Source organism: Nicotiana tomentosiformis, chromosome 6 (assembly GCF_000390325.3).
Source record: "Nicotiana tomentosiformis chromosome 6, ASM39032v3, whole genome shotgun sequence".
Taxonomy (NCBI): domain Eukaryota; kingdom Viridiplantae; phylum Streptophyta; class Magnoliopsida; order Solanales; family Solanaceae; genus Nicotiana; species Nicotiana tomentosiformis.
This window is the reverse complement of record NC_090817.1, coordinates 99984392-100009160: the sequence shown is the minus strand read 5'-3', so window position 1 is coordinate 100009160 and position 24769 is coordinate 99984392. Positions and strand designations below refer to the sequence as shown.

Sequence of the window (24769 nt, the reverse complement as noted above, 5' to 3'; positions counted from 1 at the left end):
TCGTATTTTTCTCATTATCTGGATATGCCCCATTAGCTCTTAGTCTCATCTGTTCATGTATCTACGCCAGTGGGTGATACTATTGTTGTGGACCTTGTATATCGGTCATGTGTAGTGACTATTGGGGGATTGGATACTAGAGTTCATCTCTTATTGATTAGTATGGTTGATTTCGACGTGATCTTGGGTATGGATTGGTTGTCCCAATGTCATGCTATGCAGTATTGTCACGCTAAGACCGTGACGTTGACATTGGTGATGCCAGGTTTGCCAAGGATTGAGTGGAAAGGTTCTCTAGATTATGTTCCCAGCAGGGTGATTTCAAATTTGAAGGCTCAACAGATGGTTGGGAAGGGTTGTTTATCTTATTTGGCCTTTGTGAGAGATGTTGGTGCTGATACCCACACTATTATTTTGGTTCCGGTAGTGCGAGACTTTCCTGATATGTTTCTTGTAGACCTGTCGGGCATGCTGCTCGACAGGGATATTGACTTTGGTATTGACTTGGTGCCGGACACTCAGCCCCTTTCTATTCCTCCGTATCGTATGGCACCGACTGAGTTGAAGGAATTGAAAGAGCAACTTCAGGAACTTCTTGATAAGGGGTTTATCAGGCCTAGTATATCGTCTCGCGGTGCATCAGTTCTATTTGTGAAAAAGAAGGATGGTACTATGCGGATATGCATCGACTATAGGTAGTTGAACAAAGTTACAATCAAGAACAAGTATCCATTGCCGCGCAAAGATGATCTATTTGACCAGCTTCAGGGAGCAAGAGTGTTCTCTAAGATTGATTTAAGGGTCTGGGTATCACCAGTTGAAGATTTGGGACTCAGATATTCTAAAGACAACATTCAGGGCCCGTTATGGTCATTATGAGTTCCTTGTGATGTCTTTTGGGCTGACCAACACCCTAGCAACATTCATGCATCTGATGAACAATGTGTTTCTGCCTTATCTCGACTCGTTTGTCATAGTATTCATTGATGATATCCCGGTGTACTCTCGTAGCCAGGAGGAGCATGCCCGGTATTTGAGGATTGTGTTGCAGCGGTTTAAAGAGGAGAAGCTTTATGCCAAGTTCTCTCAGTGTGAGTTTTGGCTCTGTTCGGTGGCGTTCTTGGGGCACGTGGTGTCCAGTGAAGGGATTCAGCTGGATCCAAAGAAGATAGAGGTGGTTTAGAGTTAGCCCAGGTTGTCCTCAACTATTGAGATTCAAAGCTTTCTCGACTTGGCTGGTTATTATCGTCGCTTCGTGGAGGGTTTCTCGTCTATTGCATCGCCTTTGACCAAATTGACCCTAAAGGGTGCTACTTTCAGGTGGTCGGATGAGTGTGAAGAAAGCTTTTAGAAGCTCAAGACTGCCTTGATCACAGCTCCAGTTCTAGTCTCCCTTCAGCTTCAGGCTCTTATACAGTGTATTGTGATACTTCTCAAATTGGTATTGGGTGTTTCTTGATGTATAAGGGTAGAGTGATTGCTTATGCTTCGAGTTGAATCCTCACGAGAAGAACTACCCTATCCACGATTTGGAGTTGGCTGCCATCGTTCATGCATTTAAGATTTTGAGACATTATCTCTATGGTGTGTCTTGCAAGGTATTTACCGATCATCGAAGTCTCCATCACTTGCTCAAACAAAAGGATCTAAATTTGAGGCAGCAGAGATGGTTGGAGTTGCTAAAGGACTATGATATTACTATTCTGTATCATCCCAGGAAAGCCAATGTGGTGGCCGATGCCTTGAGTAAGAAGGTGGTGAGTATGGGTAGCCTAGCATTCATTCCTGTTGGTGAGAGACCGCTTGCAGTTAATGTTCAGGTCTTGGCCAACCAGTTCGTGAGATTAGATATTTCGGAGCCCATTCGGGTTATAGCTTGTGTGTTTTCTCGATCTTCCTTATTTGTATCGCATTAGAGAGCGCCAGTATGATGATCCTCATTTGCTTGTCCGTAAAGACACGGTTCAGCACGATGATTCTAGGGATGTTACTTATGATGGGGTGTTGAGGATGCAGGGTTGGATTTATGTGTTCAATATAGATGGGTTACGTGAGTTGATTGTTGAGGAGGCCCACAGTTCGAGGTATTCCATTTATTCAGGTGCCGCAAAGATGTACCAGGACTTAAGGCAGCACTTTTAGTGGAGGAGAATGAAGAAGGATATAATGGGGTTTGTAGCTCGGTGCCTTAACTGTCAGCAGGTAAAGTATGAGCATCAGAGACTGGGTGGGTTGCTTCAGAGGCTAGAGATTCCAGAGTGGAAATTGGAGCGGATCACCATGGATTTTGTAGTTAGGCTCCCATGGACTTCGAGCAAGTTCGATGCTATTTGGGTGATTATGGATCGGCTGACCAAGTCCGCGCACTCCATTCCAGTTGGGACCACTTATTCTTTGGAGCGTTTGGCTAAGATTTACATCCGCGAGATTGTTCGCCTTCACGGTGTACCGGTGTCCATTATTTCAGATCGGGGCATGCAGTTTACATCGCAATTTTAGAGAGCGGTACAACGAGAGTTGGGCACCCAGGTTGAGTTGAGCACAGCATTTCACCCTCAGATGGATGGACAGTTTGAGCGAACTATTCAGATATTGGAGGACATGCTATGCATTTGTGTCATTGATTTTGGGGATACTTGGGATCAGTTTCTGCTGCTCGAGGAGTTTTTCTATAACAATAGCTACCAGTCGAGTATTCAGATGGCTCTATATGAGGCTTTGTACGGGAGATGACGTCGATCTCCGATGGGTTAGTTTGAGCCGGGTGAGGCTAGGCTATTGGGTACTGACTTGGTTCAGTGTATCTTACCATAAACTTGTAGAAACAATTAAGAGTCACCATGAGTATAACCTTTGCAGCTAAGAAAAAATTAAGAGTCTCTATCCAAGCCAGATTCAGTTTCGGTACCAAAAAAGCCGCACCTAAAAAGGTTCCGAAAAAGCAAATCCCGGCCAGACCGTAATGGTACCCAGGAGCTAAAGCACCGGAATATGTGGACGGGAGTCTCGTCGGCGACTACTTACTGAGTCCTCTATTTGCTGATTCTGAAACAACCCAGATAATATACCAAACCAACTAATTATATTAACTCAACACTAATGGAAATTACAAAGCAATTGCTAATGATAATAAGGACAATGCAACGGAAATCTAAGAAGAATGGAGATGAGGAATAGACTGATACAGAATTGGGGATGAGATGAGACACAGAGCTAACACTTGACAATTTCAGCATAAAAATGCACTACGCCATCTACTATATTTATAACCAGTTTCTCCACGCTGCACTTTCATGCACTGAGCGCCGGCCTAAGCTCAAAATGTGTCCCACACATAATTTTCTAAATTCCAAAATATATCTTCCCCCGAGTGACTCGCTGAGTTCACAACAATACCTCCCGCCTAAAAAAAAACCTTGCCCTCAAGGTTCGAGTAGAGCACAAATTGTAGCAACATCCGCCTGACATTGTCAACAGCAAGCAAGCAAGGCAGAGCAACATCTACAAGCATAATGTACTGGCTCTTTACTGCTGCATCAGTGCAAATGGATGCACAGGAATTGTAGTGGCTCATTACTTCTGCATCAGTGCAAATGGGTGCATAGGAAATGGCTAAATAAATTGGTCTAACCTCAATGTGAACAGCTCCTTTCCCAATCCCTAGCTTTAACAGCCTTACAAGGAATTTTAGCTTCCTAACTGAGAGTATAGCCATGGAAAATACATCTCGCCATCTTTTGATACTAGGGACAAAAAGATCAAACTTAATTTTCCTAGGTGCCATCAGCTGGCACATAAGAGGCAATATATCGTGTTCTCCTTGTGGCAGATCACTTGCAGCATCAATATAATGCAATGTAATATCCTGGATTGTCTCTTTCTTTATGGGAAACTCTTTTTTTGGAAATGGAACATACTCTCTCGCATCAGAAGCACATTTTGTGGCAAAAGCAGTATATGCATCCTCAATTGCAAGGCCAACGTCAGAAACACTGGTTGAAAAACCAAAAGAATTGGCACATGATCCACGAACATAGAGCCAAACATCAGGAGCAACATGTAAACAAAAATACAGTAGTGAATTCCTTAAATTTCGTTCTGGAACCAAGAAGATGACAGCACTATCTAGTTTTTTGGCAAATCCAGTAAGCATGTCCAAGGAACCAACTGTAAAATATCTAACATAGGGCCGACCCTCAATAATAATTGCCAAGCGAACATAGTTGCGCACATCCCTTTTTCTAGGTAAAGATAAGATGATGTCAACCAAGCATTTTCAGAGGTCTCAATAATAACCACAGCAGGAGCACTTAATAATTTGGATCGAGATAGCGGCATAACAGAATCATATGTGCAGCAACAACCGTTACTCAGCACAATGAGTAACGTATCACAATGCCATATTGACTCTCGATCTTCAGCCAAATCTCTTGATGGAAGAGCTTGTTGGGCATGGTACCTTCCTTTAAATTGCAGCTGCGCAGGGTTATGATCTTCATTGCCCTGAAAGAGATAAATTTTTGTTTCTTGGTGAACTCTACCTTGGTCAAAAGCTTGCTGCAAGGTAACTGATTTCTGAGAATGTCAACATCGCACCACCCTCTTCTGAATTTTTCCACCAACAAGAAGGAATTCATTCTTATGCACGGCTAATGCACAAACTGTCCTCTTATATTGTTTTGCATTCACAAAAACATCGTGCTTCCGGGCGTGGAATAAAATGCCACTACTTGAAATGATTAACGTCAAGGGGTGCAAACCTATTCTGAGGAAAGCTGTTCTAGTCTCTTTTCTTCCAAATTGTGCACCAAGTTGAAATTGAGGCTTGTAGTTGCCGCCCCTGTAATCAAAATAAACTGTGCCATGAAATAGGTGTGGTTCACCAGGGTGTTTAGCATGTGCATGCAATGTGAGATCAGTTCGCACTGTGAAGATTTCATGCTTCTCACGATTTTGAATTAACTGTGGCATTGTACCGAGCTTTTTGCAGGCATTGTACAGTGAGCAATGACTCGAAATCTCAACTGCTTGAAATATCCATCAGCAAAAGCCTCGAGCACCCCATGTACTTTCTGCTCCCTAGCAGTCTCTCTCGATAAAGACATCAACAAACCAGTAAAAATTTGCTCATGTCCAGTATCAACCCAATTGCATATGTGTAAGTCTAAATCATGGTGGTGCCCCAATATATTTTGAGTAGCACCAGCCAATGGAAATTATATTCCAGTAAACCTCCCAATAGTATTTGACATGATAGATCCTTGGCTATTAGAAGGAATCTGACAACCAGTTTCATCCCTTAGAGGAGAAATTTCAAACACCTGAGCTGCATTGTCACTTGCGTTTTCCTACTCTTTATTTTTAGGTTCCAGTAGTTTAGTCACATTACAATTGTAACCAATTAAAACCACTATAGAAGTAACGGGAACAGAGATTGATGAAATACCTATATGATTAACTAGAACCTTAGTAGTAACCTCGGTTTGCAAGGTCTCAGAATGAGACTGGTGCGTGTTGCCATTTCCGTGAGAGCTTTCATCAAACACCTCGACCTCTTTTGATTTTGCATTGTTTAAACCAGATTCTATTTTATCATTAAAGACTTCAACATCTGATCACTTAGTAGCAAACACCTTGGAACAACAGCATCCATGTGACATATTATCGAACATTTGGGCTTCAATATCAGTAGAATAATCCTTGACTGTAGCCATGTGACTTTTCGGCGATTCGAGATGTTGTTTACGAAAATGAATTCGCACCTTTGCAACAAAGTGTTCCCAATCCGTCAATTGCTTGTTCCGGAGAAGCCATCGGAACCACTCCAATGCCTCACCTTCTAGGTAAATAGACGCGTGTAATAATTTGTTATTTTCTGATGTGCCGTAAAATTCAAAGTAGCGTTCAGCTTGAGAAATTCATAACTCTGGATCCTCGCCACTAAATCATCGGAATTCCACCAGAGTAGGCTTACTCGTTGCAAGGGTTTCAACTAACTCATGTAACAATGAATGAATTTCGGCGATATCCTTTGACCACGAATCCTTCACGGCCTTAACTGAATAATCGATAGTTCAAAAAAATTTGGTCCTCCATTGAAGACCTCTGGATGAAAGCACCAATGAAAGATAATATACCAAACCAACTAATTGTATTAACTCAACACTAATGAAAATTACAAAGCAATCGCTAATGATAATAAGGACAATGCAACAGAAATCTAAGAAGAATGGAGATAAGGAATAGACTGATACAGAATTGGGGATGAGATGAGACACAGAGCTAACACTTGACAATTTCAGTATAAAAATGCACTACGCCATCTACTATATTTATAACCAGTTTCTCCACGCTGCACTTTCATGCACTGAGCGCCGGCCTAAGCTCAAAATGTGTCCCACACATAATTTTCTAAATTCCAAAATATATCTTCCCCCGAGTGACTCGCTGAGTTCACAACAATACCTCCCGCCTAAAAAAAAACCTTGCCCTCAAGGTTCGAGTAGAGCACAAATTGTAGCAACATCCGCCTGACATTGTCAACAGCAAGCAAGCAAGGCAGAGCAACATCTACAAGCATAATGTACTGGCTCTTTACTGCTGCATCAGTGCAAATGGATGCACAGGAATTGTAGTGGCTCATTACTTCTGCATCAGTGCAAATGGGTGCATAGGAAATGGCTAAATAAATTGGTCTAACCTCAATGTGAACAGCTCCTTTCCCAATCCCTAGCTTTAACAGCCTTACAAGGAATTTTAGCTTCCTAACTGAGAGTATAGCCATGGAAAATACATCTCGCCATCTTTTGATACTAGGGACAAAAAGATCAAACTTAATTTTCCTAGGTGCCATCAGCTGGCACATAAGAGGCAATATATCGTGTTCTCCTTGTGGCAGATCACTTGCAGCATCAATATAATGCAATGTAATATCCTGGATTGTCTCTTTCTTTATGGGAAACTCTTTTTTTGGAAATGGAACATACTCTCTCGCATCAGAAGCACATTTTGTGGCAAAAGCAGTATATGCATCCTCAATTGCAAGGCCAACGTCAGAAACACTGGTTGAAAAACCAAAAGAATTGGCACATGATCCACGAACATAGAGCCAAACATCAGGAGCAACATGTAAACAAAAATACAGTAGTGAATTCCTTAAATTTCGTTCTGGAACCAAGAAGATGACAGCACTATCTAGTTTTTTGGCAAATCCAGTAAGCATGTCCAAGGAACCAACTGTAAAATATCTAACATAGGGCCGACCCTCAATAATAATTGCCAAGCGAACATAGTTGCGCACATCCTTTTTCTAGGTAAAGATAAGATGATGTCAACCAAGCATTTTCAGAGGTCTCAATAATAACCACAGCAGGAGCACTTAATAATTTGGATCGAGATAGCGGCATAACAGAATCATATGTGCAGCAACAACCGTTACTCAGCACAATGAGTAACGTATCACAATGCCATATTGACTCTCGATCTTCAGCCAAATCTCTTGATGGAAGAGCTTGTTGGGCATGGTACCTTCCTTTAAATTGCAGCTGCGCAGGGTTATGATCTTCATTGCCCTGAAAGAGATAAATTTTTGTTTCTTGGTGAACTCTACCTTGGTCAAAAGCTTGCTGCAAGGTAACTGATTTCTGAGAATGTCAACATCGCACCACCCTCTTCTGAATTTTTCCACCAACAAGAAGGAATTCATTCTTATGCACGGCTAATGCACAAACTGTCCTCTTATATTGTTTTGCATTCACAAAAACATCGTGCTTCCGGGCGTGGAATAAAATGCCACTACTTGAAATGATTAACGTCAAGGGGTGCAAACCTATTCTGAGGAAAGCTGTTCTAGTCTCTTTTCTTCCAAATTGTGCACCAAGTTGAAATTGAGGCTTGTAGTTGCCGCCCCTGTAATCAAAATAAACTGTGCCATGAAATAGGTGTGGTTCACCAGGGTGTTTAGCATGTGCATGCAATGTGAGATCAGTTCGCACTGTGAAGATTTCATGCTTCTCACGATTTTGAATTAACTGTGGCATTGTACCGAGCTTTTTGCAGGCATTGTACAGTGAGCAATGACTCGAAATCTCAACTGCTTGAAATATCCATCAGCAAAAGCCTCGAGCACCCCATGTACTTTCTGCTCCCTAGCAGTCTCTCTCGATAAAGACATCAACAAACCAGTAAAAATTTGCTCATGTCCAGTATCAACCCAATTGCATATGTGTAAGTCTAAATCATGGTGGTGCCCCAATATATTTTGAGTAGCACCAGCCAATGGAAATTATATTCCAGTAAACCTCCCAATAGTATTTGACATGATAGATCCTTGGCTATTAGAAGGAATCTGACAACCAGTTTCATCCCTTAGAGGAGAAATTTCAAACACCTGAGCTGCATTGTCACTTGCGTTTTCCTACTCTTTATTTTTAGGTTCCAGTAGTTTAGTCACATTACAATTGTAACCAATTAAAACCACTATAGAAGTAACGGGAACAGAGATTGATGAAATACCTATATGATTAACTAGAACCTTAGTAGTAACCTCGGTTTGCAAGGTCTCAGAATGAGACTGGTGCGTGTTGCCATTTCCGTGAGAGCTTTCATCAAACACCTCGACCTCTTTTGATTTTGCATTGTTTAAACCAGATTCTATTTTATCATTAAAGACTTTAACATCTGATCACTTAGTAGCAAACACCTTGGAACAACAGCATCCATGTGACATATTATCGAACATTTGGGCTTCAATATCAGTAGAATAATCCTTGACTGTAGCCATGTGACTTTTCGGCGATTCGAGATGTTGTTTACGAAAATTTGCAACAAAGTGTTCCCAATCCGTCAATTGCTTGTTCCGGAGAAGCCATCGGAACCACTCCAATGCCTCACCTTCTAGGTAAATAGACGCGTGTAATAATTTGTTATTTTCTGATGTGCCGTAAAATTCAAAGTAGCGTTCAGCTTGAGAAATTCATAACTCTGGATCCTCGCCACTAAATCATCGGAATTCCACCAGAGTAGGCTTACTCGTTGCAAGGGTTTCAACTAACTCATGTAACAATGAATGAATTTCGGCGATATCCTTTGACCACGAATCCTTCACGGCCTTAACTGAATAATCGATAGTTCAAAAAAATTTGGTCCTCCATTGAAGACCTCTGGATGAAAGCACCAATGAAAGATAATATACCAAACCAACTAATTGTATTAACTCAACACTAATGAAAATTACAAAGCAATCGCTAATGATAATAAGGACAATGCAACAGAAATCTAAGAAGAATGGAGATAAGGAATAGACTGATACAGAATTGGGGATGAGATGAGACACAGAGCTAACACTTGACAATTTCAGTATAAAAATGCACTACGCCATCTACTATATTTATAACCAGTTTCTCCACGCTGCACTTTCATGCACTGAGCGCCGGCCTAAGCTCAAAATGTGTCCCACACATAATTTTCTAAATTCCAAAATATATCGTCCCCCGAGTGACTCGCTGAGTTCACAACAATACCTCCCGCCTAAAAAAAAACCTTGCCCTCAAGGTTCGAGTAGAGCACAAATTGTAGCAACATCCGCCTGACATTGTCAACAGCAAGCAAGCAAGGCAGAGCAACATCTACAAGCATAATGTACTGGCTCTTTACTGCTGCATCAGTGCAAATGGATGCACAGGAATTGTAGTGGCTCATTACTTCTGCATCAGTGCAAATGGGTGCATAGGAAATGGCTAAATAAATTGGTCTAACCTCAATGTGAACAGCTCCTTTCCCAATCCCTAGCTTTAACAGCCTTACAAGGAATTTTAGCTTCCTAACTGAGAGTATAGCCATGGAAAATACATCTCGCCATCTTTTGATACTAGGGACAAAAAGATCAAACTTAATTTTCCTAGGTGCCATCAGCTGGCACATAAGAGGCAATATATTGTGTTCTCCTTGTGGCAGATCACTTGCAGCATCAATATAATGCAATGTAATATCCTGGATTGTCTCTTTCTTTATGGGAAACTCTTTTTTTGGAAATGGAACATACTCTCTCGCATCAGAAGCACATTTTGTGGCAAAAGCAGTATATGCATCCTCAATTGCAAGGCCAACGTCAGAAACACTGGTTGAAAAACCAAAAGAATTGGCACATGATCCACGAACATAGAGCCAAACATCAGGAGCAACATGTAAACAAAAATACAGTAGTGAATTCCTTAAATTTCGTTCTGGAACCAAGAAGATGACAGCACTATCTAGTTTTTTGGCAAATCCAGTAAGCATGTCCAAGGAACCAACTGTAAAATATCTAACATAGGGCCGACCCTCAATAATAATTGCCAAGCGAACATAGTTGCGCACATCCTTTTTCTAGGTAAAGATAAGATGATGTCAACCAAGCATTTTCAGAGGTCTCAATAATAACCACAGCAGGAGCACTTAATAATTTGGATCGAGATAGCGGCATAACAGAATCATATGTGCAGCAACAACCGTTACTCAGCACAATGAGTAACGTATCACAATGCCATATTGACTCTCGATCTTCAGCCAAATCTCTTGATGGAAGAGCTTGTTGGGCATGGTACCTTCCTTTAAATTGCAGCTGCGCAGGGTTATGATCTTCATTGCCCTGAAAGAGATAAATTTTTGTTTCTTGGTGAACTCTACCTTGGTCAAAAGCTTGCTGCAAGGTAACTGATTTCTGAGAATGTCAACATCGCACCACCCTCTTCTGAATTTTTCCACCAACAAGAAGGAATTCATTCTTATGCACGGCTAATGCACAAACTGTCCTCTTATATTGTTTTGCATTCACAAAAACATCGTGCTTCCGGGCGTGGAATAAAATGCCACTACTTGAAATGATTAACGTCAAGGGGTGCAAACCTATTCTGAGGAAAGCTGTTCTAGTCTCTTTTCTTCCAAATTGTGCACCAAGTTGAAATTGAGGCTTGTAGTTGCCGCCCCTGTAATCAAAATAAACTGTGCCATGAAATAGGTGTGGTTCACCAGGGTGTTTAGCATGTGCATGCAATGTGAGATCAGTTCGCACTGTGAAGATTTCATGCTTCTCACGATTTTGAATTAACTGTGGCATTGTACCGAGCTTTTTGCAGGCATTGTACAGTGAGCAATGACTCGAAATCTCAACTGCTTGAAATATCCATCAGCAAAAGCCTCGAGCACCCCATGTACTTTCTGCTCCCTAGCAGTCTCTCTCGATAAAGACATCAACAAACCAGTAAAAATTTGCTCATGTCCAGTATCAACCCAATTGCATATGTGTAAGTCTAAATCATGGTGGTGCCCCAATATATTTTGAGTAGCACCAGCCAATGGAAATTATATTCCAGTAAACCTCCCAATAGTATTTGACATGATAGATCCTTGGCTATTAGAAGGAATCTGACAACCAGTTTCATCCCTTAGAGGAGAAATTTCAAACACCTGAGCTGCATTGTCACTTGCGTTTTCCTACTCTTTATTTTTAGGTTCCAGTAGTTTAGTCACATTACAATTGTAACCAATTAAAACCACTATAGAAGTAACGGGAACAGAGATTGATGAAATACCTATATGATTAACTAGAACCTTAGTAGTAACCTCGGTTTGCAAGGTCTCAGAATGAGACTGGTGCGTGTTGCCATTTCCGTGAGAGCTTTCATCAAACACCTCGACCTCTTTTGATTTTGCATTGTTTAAACCAGATTCTATTTTATCATTAAAGACTTCAACATCTGATCACTTAGTAGCAAACACCTTGGAACAACAGCATCCATGTGACATATTATCGAACATTTGGGCTTCAATATCAGTAGAATAATCCTTGACTGTAGCCATGTGACTTTTCGGCGATTCGAGATGTTGTTTACGAAAATGAATTCGCACCTTTGCAACAAAGTGTTCCCAATCCGTCAATTGCTTGTTCCGGAGAAGCCATCGGAACCACTCCAATGCCTCACCTTCTAGGTAAATAGACGCGTGTAATAATTTGTTATTTTCTGATGTGCCGTAAAATTCAAAGTAGCGTTCAGCTTGAGAAATTCATAACTCTGGATCCTCGCCACTAAATCATCGGAATTCCACCAGAGTAGGCTTACTCGTTGCAAGGGTTTCAACTAACTCATGTAACAATGAATTAATTTCGGCGATATCCTTTGACCACGAATCCTTCACGGCCTTAACTGAATAATCGATAGTTCAAAAAAATTTGGTCCTCCATTGAAGACCTCTGGATGAAAGCACCAATGAAAGATAATATACCAAACCAACTAATTGTATTAACTCAACACTAATGAAAATTACAAAGCAATCGCTAATGATAATAAGGACAATGCAACAGAAATCTAAGAAGAATGGAGATAAGGAATAGACTGATACAGAATTGGGGATGAGATGAGACACAGAGCTAACACTTGACAATTTCAGTATAAAAATGCACTACGCCATCTACTATATTTATAACCAGTTTCTCCACGCTGCACTTTCATGCACTGAGCGCCGGCCTAAGCTCAAAATGTGTCCCACACATAATTTTCTAAATTCCAAAATATATCTTCCCCCGAGTGACTCGCTGAGTTCACAACAATACCTCCCGCCTAAAAAAAAACCTTGCCCTCAAGGTTCGAGTAGAGCACAAATTGTAGCAACATCCGCCTGACATTGTCAACAGCAAGCAAGCAAGGCAGAGCAACATCTACAAGCATAATGTACTGGCTCTTTACTGCTGCATCAGTGCAAATGGATGCACAGGAATTGTAGTGGCTCATTACTTCTGCATCAGTGCAAATGGGTGCATAGGAAATGGCTAAATAAATTGGTCTAACCTCAATGTGAACAGCTCCTTTCCCAATCCCTAGCTTTAACAGCCTTACAAGGAATTTTAGCTTCCTAACTGAGAGTATAGCCATGGAAAATACATCTCGCCATCTTTTGATACTAGGGACAAAAAGATCAAACTTAATTTTCCTAGGTGCCATCAGCTGGCACATAAGAGGCAATATATCGTGTTCTCCTTGTGGCAGATCACTTGCAGCATCAATATAATGCAATGTAATATCCTGGATTGTCTCTTTCTTTATGGGAAACTCTTTTTTTGGAAATGGAACATACTCTCTCGCATCAGAAGCACATTTTGTGGCAAAAGCAGTATATGCATCCTCAATTGCAAGGCCAACGTCAGAAACACTGGTTGAAAAACCAAAAGAATTGGCACATGATCCACGAACATAGAGCCAAACATCAGGAGCAACATGTAAACAAAAATACAGTAGTGAATTCCTTAAATTTCGTTCTGGAACCAAGAAGATGACAGCACTATCTAGTTTTTTGGCAAATCCAGTAAGCATGTCCAAGGAACCAACTGTAAAATATCTAACATAGGGCCGACCCTCAATAATAATTGCCAAGCGAACATAGTTGCGCACATCCTTTTTCTAGGTAAAGATAAGATGATGTCAACCAAGCATTTTCAGAGGTCTCAATAATAACCACAGCAGGAGCACTTAATAATTTGGATCGAGATAGCGGCATAACAGAATCATATGTGCAGCAACAACCGTTACTCAGCACAATGAGTAACGTATCACAATGCCATATTGACTCTCGATCTTCAGCCAAATCTCTTGATGGAAGAGCTTGTTGGGCATGGTACCTTCCTTTAAATTGCAGCTGCGCAGGGTTATGATCTTCATTGCCCTGAAAGAGATAAATTTTTGTTTCTTGGTGAACTCTACCTTGGTCAAAAGCTTGCTGCAAGGTAACTGATTTCTGAGAATGTCAACATCGCACCACCCTCTTCTGAATTTTTCCACCAACAAGAAGGAATTCATTCTTATGCACGGCTAATGCACAAACTGTCCTCTTATATTGTTTTGCATTCACAAAAACATCGTGCTTCCGGGCGTGGAATAAAATGCCACTACTTGAAATGATTAACGTCAAGGGGTGCAAACCTATTCTGAGGAAAGCTGTTCTAGTCTCTTTTCTTCCAAATTGTGCACCAAGTTGAAATTGAGGCTTGTAGTTGCCGCCCCTGTAATCAAAATAAACTGTGCCATGAAATAGGTGTAGTTCACCAGGGTGTTTAGCATGTGCATGCAATGTGAGATCAGTTCGCACTGTGAAGATTTCATGCTTCTCACGATTTTGAATTAACTGTGGCATTGTACCGAGCTTTTTGCAGGCATTGTACAGTGAGCAATGACTCGAAATCTCAACTGCTTGAAATATCCATCAGCAAAAGCCTCGAGCACCCCATGTACTTTCTGCTCCCTAGCAGTCTCTCTCGATAAAGACATCAACAAACCAGTAAAAATTTGCTCATGTCCAGTATCAACCCAATTGCATATGTGTAAGTCTAAATCATGGTGGTGCCCCAATATATTTTGAGTAGCACCAGCCAATGGAAATTATATTCCAGTAAACCTCCCAATAGTATTTGACATGATAGATCCTTGGCTATTAGAAGGAATCTGACAACCAGTTTCATCCCTTAGAGGAGAAATTTCAAACACCTGAGCTGCATTGTCACTTGCGTTTTCCTACTCTTTATTTTTAGGTTCCAGTAGTTTAGTCACATTACAATTGTAACCAATTAAAACCACTATAGAAGTAACGGGAACAGAGATTGATGAAATACCTATATGATTAACTAGAACCTTAGTAGTAACCTCGGTTTGCAAGGTCTCAGAATGAGACTGGTGCGTGTTGCCATTTCCGTGAGAGCTTTCATCAAACACCTCGACCTCTTTTGATTTTGCATTGTTTAAACCAGATTCTATTTTATCATTAAAGACTTCAACATCTGATCACTTAGTAGCAAACACCTTGGAACAACAGCATCCATGTGACATATTATCGAACATTTGGGCTTCAATATCAGTAGAATAATCCTTGACTGTAGCCATGTGACTTTTCGGCGATTCGAGATGTTGTTTACGAAAATGAATTCGCACCTTTGCAACAAAGTGTTCCCAATCCGTCAATTGCTTGTTCCGGAGAAGCCATCGGAACCACTCCAATGCCTCACCTTCTAGGTAAATAGACGCGTGTAATAATTTGTTATTTTCTGATGTGCCGTAAAATTCAAAGTAGCGTTCAGCTTGAGAAATTCATAACTCTGGATCCTCGCCACTAAATCATCGGAATTCCACCAGAGTAGGCTTACTCGTTGCAAGGGTTTCAACTAACTCATGTAACAATGAATGAATTTCGGCGATATCCTTTGACCACGAATCCTTCACGGCCTTAACTGAATAATCGATAGTTCAAAAAAATTTGGTCCTCCATTGAAGACCTCTGGATGAAAGCACCAATGAAAGATAATATACCAAACCAACTAATTGTATTAACTCAACACTAATGAAAATTACAAAGCAATCGCTAATGATAATAAGGACAATGCAACAGAAATCTAAGAAGAATGGAGATAAGGAATAGACTGATACAGAATTGGGGATGAGATGAGACACAGAGCTAACACTTGACAATTTCAGTATAAAAATGCACTACACCATCTACTATATTTATAACCAGTTTCTCCACGTTGCACCTTCACGCACTGAACACCTGCCTAAGCTCAAAATGGGTCCCACACATAATTTTTCAAATTCCAAAATATATCTTCGAGTGACTCGCTGAGTTCACAACAGAGTCCTTGCAATTTATTTGCTGGAATTAAGAGACCGTCGATCTATTTGCTGAGTCCTTGCAATTTGGGTATCTTCAGATTTGCTTGGGGGAGTATTCTTTGATAGTTTGCTAGTTTTATAGTTGAGAGAGTATTTTTGAGTGGAAAGAGTATTCTTCAGATTTGCAATTTGGGTATCTTCAGATTTGATAGTTGAGAGAGTATTTTTGCTTGGGGGAGTATTCTTGTTCGATGTGCTCTAGGAAATAGTTCATCTGAGTGGGCTCCATCTATTTTGCTATTAGAAATTTAAAAATAAATTCTAGGGTTTGGTTAAAGGAGGGAAAAAACAAAAATAAAAATAAAATTGGATAAAGTTAGGAGGGAAATTGAACCGTCTCCATAGACCCATTTTGCAAATAACCGTAGCCACAGGTCGTCCTACTATTACGGTTACAACAACTGTCGCAGTAGAATACCCTATGGCGGCGGTTATTTCACTAATGTAATGGTTTACTTGCAAAAATGTGCCAGTTGATTTGATATCCTATTGGAACGATTATAACCGTTGCTATAGAGGTCTATAGTAATTGTTATATAACCGTTGCGGAAAATACCATTGCTATAGGTCCAATTTCTAGTAGTGATGCTTAGGATAAAGTTAAATTAATTTAGGAATGGTTGTGCACGGCGCAGTCTAGACAGAAGAGTTACGCCGATAGGAAGGTTCGTGGTATTGCTTTTATGGTTGGGGAGAAGGTACTACTCAAGGTGTCACCCATGAAGGGTGTTATGAGGTTAGGGAAGAAGGGCAAGTTGAGCCCTCGGTATATTGGGTTGTTTGAGGTACTTCAGAGGATTGGAGAGGTGGCTTACAAGCTTTCCTTGCCACCTAGTTTGTCGAGTGTGCATCCAGTATTTCATGTTTCTATGCTCCAGAAGTATGTCGGCGATCCGTCTCATGTTTTGGATTTCAGCACGATTTAGTTGGATGGTGATTTGACTTATGATGTAGAGTCGGTGGCCATTTTGGATCGGCAGGTTCGAAAGTTGAGGAAAAAGGACATAGCTTCAGTGAAGGTGTAGTGGAGAGGTCAGCTAGTTGAGGAGGCTACTTGGGAGACTAAGCAGGAGATGCGGAGCAGATATCCACGCCTATTTGAGACTCCATGTACGTTTCTAGATCCGTTTGAGGACGAACGTTTGTTTAAGAGGGGGAGGATGTAACGACCCGGCCAGTTATTTCGAGAGTTGTAGCCCTGTTCTCCCATTTACTATTCATTTTTATGCTTTACAGTTGTTATGTGACTTGCCGGGGTAGTTGGTTCAGGTCCGGACATATTTCGGAATGAATTGAGATACTTAGTCTCAAGGTTGAAAGCTTAAGTTGAAAAGGTTGATCGGGTATTGACTTGTGTGTAAACAACTCTAGAATATAGTTTCGATGGTTTCGTTAGCTTCGTCGGGTGATTTTGGACTTAGGAGTGTCTCCGGATTATGATTTGGAGATCCGTAGTTGATTTAGGCTTGAAATGGCCAAAATTAAAAGTTTGGAAGTTTGACCAAGAGTGAACTTTAAGGATACCGGGCTCGGATTGGGGGTTATGGGAGTTGGAGTAGGTATGTGGTTTCATTTGTGACTTATGTGCAAAATTTGAGGTCAATCGGACGTGATTTGATAGGTTTTGGCATCGTTTTTTGATGTTGGAATTCCTTAGTTTTCATTAGGATTGAATTGGGGCACCACTAAGTTCTTATCATGTTTTAGGACTTGTTGGTGTGTTTGGTTGAGGTCCCGGGGGCCTCGCGTTGATTTCGGATGGTTATCAGATTGAAAATGAGATTTAGTACATTACTGAACTTGGAGCATTCTGGTGTGATCGCACCTGCGAGGGTCTTGGCCGCAGGTGTGATGCCGCAGATGCGGCTGATGTTGCGCAGGTGTGGAGCTGGGCTAGTCTGGGGTAGGACGCAGGTGCGATGAGTAATCAGCATCTGTGATCTCGCAGGTGCGAGCAAGGCTCCGCAAATACGGAGAAAAGGGCGTAGGCTGCCTTCGCAGAAGCGGATCATGGGCCGCAGAAGCGCTTCCGCAGGTGCGGAACTTGGAGTGTAGGTGCGGACCCTGTGGACTTAAGTAATTTCTGCAGAAGCGGAGGATTTTCCACAAAAGTGATTCCACAAGTGCGGATATTTGGCCGCAGGTGCGAAAGCACTGGGCAGTGTTTAAATTCAAGGGTTTTCGAGATTTTCTTTATTTTTGGACATTTCAAACTCGGGATTGGGCAATTTTTGAGAGGGATTTCGAAGGGATTCTTGAGGTAAATCACTTGTGGTTTAATTCATTCAATAATTATATTTCTCCATTGATTTTTTCACCTAGATTGTGTTGTTTTGAGGTGTAATTTGGGAGTTTGAGGTTAGGGATTTGGAGAGTTTGATATGGGGATTTGAGTGACGATTTGGTGTCGGATTTTGGTAAAATTTATATGGTTGGACTCGTGGTTGAATGAACTTTCGGATTTTATAACTTTTATCAGATTTCAAGACGTGGGCCAGGGGCCGACTTTTGAGTCGACTTTTGACTTTTGATTAATAACTTAGTATTTTCTTGTGGAATTGATTCCTTTAGCTCGTGTTGATTGTATCGAACTGTTTGTGGCTAGATTCGGGGCATTTGGAGGCCGATTCATGAGGCAAGGGCGTGTTGGAGTAGAGATTTGCACGGATTGAGATAAGTAACAGTTCTAAAGTTAGTTCTGAGGGTATGAAACCCCGTATTATGTGTCATGTGATTGGTTTTGAGGTGATGCACATGCTAGGTGACGGGCGTGTGGGCGTGCACCGTAGGAATTGTGACTTGGTCAATTCCATGGAACTGTGTAGTTGAATAATATTTTGTTATCCGTTTATTCTCTATGTGTCATAGAAATTGAACTGCAAATCATATTAGAAATCATATTTAGGCTATGTGTTGGTACTGTAGGGACCCACAAAAGTCGTGTTATATGTTGAATTATCTGCTAAATTATTCTTTTGTACTCAGTCATAATTTTACTTGCATATTATATCTCAGTCTCCATTGTTCTTTATTGATACATTATATCATCGCTGTTTGGGCTGATTATCATGATTATTGAGAGCCCGAGAGACTGGAGAGATAGATGACTGAGTGAGGCCGATGGTCTAATTGTGAGGATATTTATGGGAGCGGGCTTCACGCCGCAGCATGTTTTATTGATTTATGCCATGATTGGCTTGTTATAGCGCTTGGGCTAAAGGAGCTCCTCCGGAGTCTGTACACCCCCAGTGAGCGCAGGTACCTACAGAGTGCGAGTGTCGAGCGCGAGTGCCGAGTATCTTATAGAAATGAGAGATTGTGAGGAATGAGTGACTGTCACTCTGATAATATGCACTTGATTTCATTAATGTTGTACTTCAGCTGGCATATATCACTGTCATGAAATTTCTGAGAGATACTATATCCTGTTTCAATTGAACCTGGCATAAATTATCTGTTTTAGCTTTAACTGTCGAACTTGAAAGCATGCCTATTTTTCTGTATTGTATTTTCTGAAATTGAACTGTATCCGTGAAGCTCGTCACTACTTTCAATCTAATAGTTAGTCTTATTACTTACTGAGTTGGTTGTACTCACGCTACACCCTGCACTTCTGTGCAGATCCAGGTATTTCCATATATGGTGGGTGTTGATTATCTTAGCAGCTTGACCATTTTGGAGATTTCAAGGTAGTTGCCCGGCGTTCACAGATCTTGAATCTCCCTCCCTATCTTTCAGCTTTGTGTATTTAGTTTCACTTTTTTATAGACAATATTTTCAGACTTTTGTTGTATAGATGCTCATGTACTTAGTGACACCTCGGTTTTGGGGACTTCCGTATTGAGTTTTGACATCCTATCCAGTTTATGAGAACTTTAATTATTCAAACTTGTGTTATTTCATTGTGTGCTTAAAAGTGTTGGAAATGTTTTGAGGTGTCGGCTTGCCTAGTACTACGTTAGGTGACATCACAACAGGCTAAGTTTGGGTCGTGACAACTATGTTTATCTTTCTTCCATCTAGATGCACCACAAACTTTGCATGATTCAAGAGACTTATTATCCTTACAATATAACATACAATCATTTATACACTCATCAATTTTCTTGTAAGAAAGCCCAAGGTGTCGAATTACTTTCTTTGCTTCGTAATATGAATCTGGCAAGTTTGATCCATCAGGCAATAAATCTTCCTTCAATATCTTTAACAACATTGTAAATGATGCATTACTCCAATTACCAATACTTTGAATATGAAGCATCTTTAGCAGAGTAGAAAGTTTGGAAATTTTTGAATCTTGATACAATGGTTGCTCAAAATCCTTTAAGATCCTATAAAATCTTTTTGCTACAAATTCAATGGCCCCTCTTCATTGTTATTATCATCTACAAATTCAGAATCTGATAGTTGCTCACCTAACCTCTCCCTATGGTGATACCAAAAGGTATATTTTTGGATTATTCCATGTACTATTAAATGTGATTTAACCAACTCACGTGTCCCTAAAATAGCATTATAACATTTGATGCATGGACAACATATTTCGCGTGTTTCTTTTAATCTTATAAAAGCATAATCCAAAAAATTCTTCACTCCAAGTATGTAAGCATCATCAAGTCGATCATGAATAAGTTTCATCCATTGTTTATCATGTGCCATAACCTGGTACATGCACAAGATTTATATACACATATATTCCAGCGAAAAATATTAGTATAGCAATGCAAAAGGAGCAAAAAATGAACTTAAGCAAACAAAAATATATTAGTCACCTTTACCAAAAAATATTAGTCAATCTATTTCAAAAATTATTTTTATAATTCATTTGAATAATTTCTTACCCGCAAAATTTAACTGGCCTATAATCCAAGTAATAGCCTTAATATCCCTACAATAAAGGATAAATAAAACATGTTAAATTTCTAGTACTCTAGATAATTGAGAATATTTTTTGATAACCCAAATCATAAAAAGGAAACCTATGTATATTTGAAAAACATGCAAGTCTAAAAAGAAAATCCAATATTTGAAAAAAAAAAATCAGTATCTTCAAATAGAAAAATCACTGAAACACTAAAAGAATACCAATTCCACAATCAATGTTTACTGTTCTTATTTTGCTATTAACACTACCACATAAAGGACCTAAAATCCCTAGGTATGGGCATAAATAAAATCCTTTTGGAGAATGGAAGAAGGGGTCTTTCAACAACAACTCTGCCATATAAAAGATGATCTAGCTAAACCTCAAGCTTTTAATTGATTGGGATGACAAGAATGGAATTTGAACAGCCACGGGCTAAGAAAGAGGCACTACTGTGCACTATAGCTAATGGCTATTGAATTTTTTTTTATGAACAAAGTTCAGAAAGGGGTGTACATGGGACAATTTGTGCCAACTAAAAAGAAACATTAAGCACATGGCCTTGATAGAGTGAATTGGAGTTGATTTCAGAATTAATTTAAACGTTCTATTTATCTCGGTTGGGAATGGAATCCTAGCTATTAGATTAATTTTGTAGTTTTCAATTTTAATGTGCAATGCAACTAAAATATGACTATAAAATCAATTTTGTCTAAAACAACCCAGAAAGGGGCTGATCCATAACAATGCCAATTGGACCGTGCTCATTCTTTCATACTGATCTTTTGCAGTACAATTGAGATTAAAACAGAGAAATGCTACCAAATAAGAAAAGAGAAACAGAAAATTGTTGGAGAAAAAACAACAGTGTTAAAATACACATGGACTAAAATAAACAAATATAAAAATCTGAACATGAAACCATGTCTAACAGATTACAGATGCATACACAATAACAACAATAATAGAGATTGATGCGAGTAAAAAATAATATTGAAAATTGAAATACAAGCGTATATTGTGAAACTAAACACACATAAATAACAACGACAAAAATCTGAATGTGAGAGGATTAGAGTATTTTTGGCCCAAAAAAAAAATATTGTTTACATGAACATTACCCATACATGATGGTGAAAACACACACACATAAACAACAAGAAAAATCTGAATTTGACCCATTTACACATTACAAATAGAGAGCCATAATTTTAAATTTAGAGCACAAACACGCGTTCTTTTGCTTTTAAAAATAAAGTAAATATAAGAAAAGAGGAACAAAACATTATTAATAAAACAAAATAAGTAGTGGTTACATACACGATACACACATAGATGGAGTAACTATACAAGTTACTCTTCTCTTGAAAAAACAGAGTAACTTGTATAGTTTAAAACAAGAAATAAGTTTCACAAAAAACTTCCAATCAAGTATGTCATTGTATATAAAAGGGATGAGAGGACAAGAATGAAAATCAATAATGGATCAAATTAAAATAAGTAATTAACCAGCAGACCTCACCGTAGAATCAGACTGTAAATAGATGGGAACAATTTTTGTATTTTGTGTCATTCTTTCACCAAAGTGAATACCAATATCCATATATATACAATTGCCATCACAACCTATTCATCTAACCTAAAATTAACATAAAATGGTATAATTTCAAACCTTAACTTGATGAGAAGAAACTCGAAGATGAGCAATTGTTGTCAACAAAGGTAACGAACAATTTCTCTATTACGATGATATTGACGTATGAACACCAGCAGTTTCACTGAATTTTACTTCACAGTTGCAGGAGATATAGCAGTTGCAGGTTTACGAAATAAGTGTTCAAAATAGAGGTTTACTTCACAGTTGTAGGAGAAATCTTAGGATTTTTTCCTTTTTTTTGGGGGGGGGGGGGGGGGGATTGGCAGAGGTGTGGGAAAAAAAGAGGGAAGCGTTAGCGCCACTTTTTATTTAACGACGGGCTATATTATATTTTAAGGGTCCCTCTTTAATATTGGGCTAAAAGTTAAATTCAACGACTGAAAAAATATTTGGTTGCTATAAGTACACTTATAATGACCGGATCTATGTCCCTTCGTTAAGAAGTGGTTGTTAAAAATCAAATTTCTTGTAGTGAGCTTTACGGAAGACTCATTGTCAGATTGCGCCTTTTTTTGAAATGTGGAAGGTTTGCTTATTGAATGTGCCTTTTGTTAGGAAACAAATACTAGAATATATGCATTTAGATTCTATATATAACCGATGTTATTTCATGTTGTGTATGTTGTGTTTCAAGTTTGTTAAAAGGCTAGTATTATTTTCATAATTTGTAATCTATTTTCCAAATATTGGTACTATTTATTGATTATAATTGCTACTTTTGGTAGGTTTTAAAATGTCAATTGGTCAGCGTATAAGAGTTGCATTGTAGTGGGACGGTGAGATAATTTATGAAACTGATACAGTTAGATATAATTGTGGTGCTCTTTCCATTATGAAATTTCATCTCAATGTTGAGTATGAGTGGTTAGTTAGGAACTTGCATATTAGAATGAAAATCAACCCCAACGAGGTAACACTTATTATCTCCGGTAGGTGGCCATATCAGACCACATAAGGTATTGCTCGATATAGAAATTTCTATTGTCGATAGTGAGTCATTGTAATTTTTTTTTAGGGCACCCGATAAATTAAGCCATATGATAAATTTTGATGTGCTTGAGATGTTTATTAAAACTGAATTATTGGAGGTTGTTGAGCCCATAAATATTTTTTACGAGTCATCTCTGCTTTCTAATATTCCATCTTTTAATCTTAATGAGCCTTCAACCGAAGCTTATATGCCATGTACTGATCCATTAAGTAGTTATTCAGAATTTCATATTTTTACAAGGTTGTTATCACAAATTACAACACTAGAAATTGAATCAACACCTAGTAGCTATGGTCATGATTGTACTAGTTTTGGCACACCATTTTCTACTGAAAATTATCATTATCATAGTTTTGGAGATGGTTGTCATGACCCAAAATAACGTGATCGGTACCCAACACATAATCCAACCCGAGTGAACCAATCTATACTAGAATATCCATATATATGCTTAATAGATGCATGCGGAAGTCTTCTAAATATAATCATTTAAATGATTAAAACCATACATAAAGTATAATCTTTAAATACATCATTTTCAATAATTCAAAATACATAAGGATAACAATGTCTCTTTCATTTTATGCTATATGAATAACCACAAGCACAACCTCATTATACCACAAGCAGTTTTAGCAACTTTCCAAGAATACAAGTTTAGAGATGAAGCACTAGTTATCCAGCACTTGATGAAAGAAATCTTAGATATGGAAAAAATACTAAATACCTTTCATGCTTTGAATGAACTTAACATAGGGAGGGGAGTTAAGAAGATCATTGGGCGTCATTAGAAAATACAAAATTGCATCGCGATAAAACATATCTAGTATACTCAACAACTGAAGAACGGATAGGTGTAACGACCCGATCGTTCATTTTAAGAATTAGCGTCCCGTTTGGTAGCTTAAGGTCTCGAGTAGTTTTATATTATATGGTATGACTTGCGTGTATGGTCGAGTTCGGTTTTCGGATGATTCATGATCAATTTGGAAGAAGGATTCTTGTTTTAGAAAGCAATAAGAGTTGATTGGAATTTAACTTTTGTGTAGACGAATCCGAAATGGAATTTTGATGGTTTCAATAGTTTCGTGCAGTGATTTTGGACTTAGGCGTGCATCCGGATTTAGATTTGGAGGTCGTAGGATAAATTGTAGCATTTTTCGCAAAAATCGAAAAGTTGAAGTTTTGGAAGGTTGAGAGGTTTGACCGGGAGTTAACTCGGTTGATATTGGGCTGATATTTCAATTTCTAGAGTTGGATTAGCTTTGTTATGTCATTTGGGACTAGCAAGCAAAATTTGAGGTAATTCCGGATTGGTTTGATATGCTTCGGCATGAGTTTGGAAGTTGGAAGATTTGGAAATTCATAAGTTCGATTCGAGATACAATTCGTTGTTTCAACATTGTTTGATATGCTTTAAGGCCTTGAGCAGGTCCGTATTATGTTTTGAGACTTATTGGTATATTCGTACGGGGTCCCGAAAGGCATGGGTGAGTTTCAGATAGGTTTAGGTTGTACTGCGCTTGTTTTTGATGTTTCGACGTCGTTTTCTCAAGCATTAATGGTAC

General features: G+C 39.2%; 4 protein-coding genes and 1 long non-coding RNA gene across 5 annotated transcripts; 1 reads left to right on the top strand and 4 right to left on the bottom strand.

Annotated features, from left to right (window-relative positions):
• Positions 1–3063: 3063 nt before the first annotated feature.
• On the bottom strand, positions 3064–5416 carry LOC108944416 (uncharacterized). The gene is made up of 2 exons (XM_070177638.1): positions 3632–5416; positions 3064–3531 (listed from the first exon to the last, which is right to left on the bottom strand). Exons 1-2 carry the CDS (start codon positions 4151–4153, stop codon positions 3526–3528), a joined length of 528 nt encoding a protein of 175 aa, XP_070033739.1. The 5' UTR covers positions 4154–5416; the 3' UTR covers positions 3064–3525.
• Positions 5417–6132: 716 nt separating this feature from the next.
• LOC138893384 (uncharacterized) lies at positions 6133–8484 on the bottom strand. Its single transcript, XM_070177637.1, has 2 exons — positions 6701–8484; positions 6133–6600 (listed from the first exon to the last, which is right to left on the bottom strand). Exons 1-2 carry the CDS (start codon positions 7220–7222, stop codon positions 6595–6597), a joined length of 528 nt encoding a protein of 175 aa, XP_070033738.1. The 5' UTR covers positions 7223–8484; the 3' UTR covers positions 6133–6594.
• Positions 8485–9188: 704 nt separating this feature from the next.
• On the bottom strand, positions 9189–11540 carry LOC138893383 (uncharacterized). Its single transcript, XM_070177636.1, has 2 exons — positions 9757–11540; positions 9189–9656 (listed from the first exon to the last, which is right to left on the bottom strand). The coding sequence occupies exons 1-2, from the start codon at positions 10276–10278 to the stop codon at positions 9651–9653; spliced, it is 528 nt and encodes a 175-aa protein (XP_070033737.1). The 5' UTR covers positions 10279–11540; the 3' UTR covers positions 9189–9650.
• Positions 11541–12615: 1075 nt separating this feature from the next.
• On the bottom strand, positions 12616–14608 carry LOC138893382 (uncharacterized). The gene is made up of 2 exons (XM_070177635.1): positions 12825–14608; positions 12616–12724 (listed from the first exon to the last, which is right to left on the bottom strand). The coding sequence occupies exons 1-2, from the start codon at positions 13344–13346 to the stop codon at positions 12719–12721; spliced, it is 528 nt and encodes a 175-aa protein (XP_070033736.1). The 5' UTR covers positions 13347–14608; the 3' UTR covers positions 12616–12718.
• A 1041-nt stretch (positions 14609–15649) lies between these two features.
• Positions 15650–15948, top strand: LOC138893381 (uncharacterized). Its single transcript, XR_011408762.1, has 2 exons — positions 15650–15754; positions 15833–15948. It is a non-coding gene; the product is annotated as an uncharacterized lncRNA (long non-coding RNA).
• The last annotated feature ends 8821 nt before the right edge of the window (positions 15949–24769 follow it).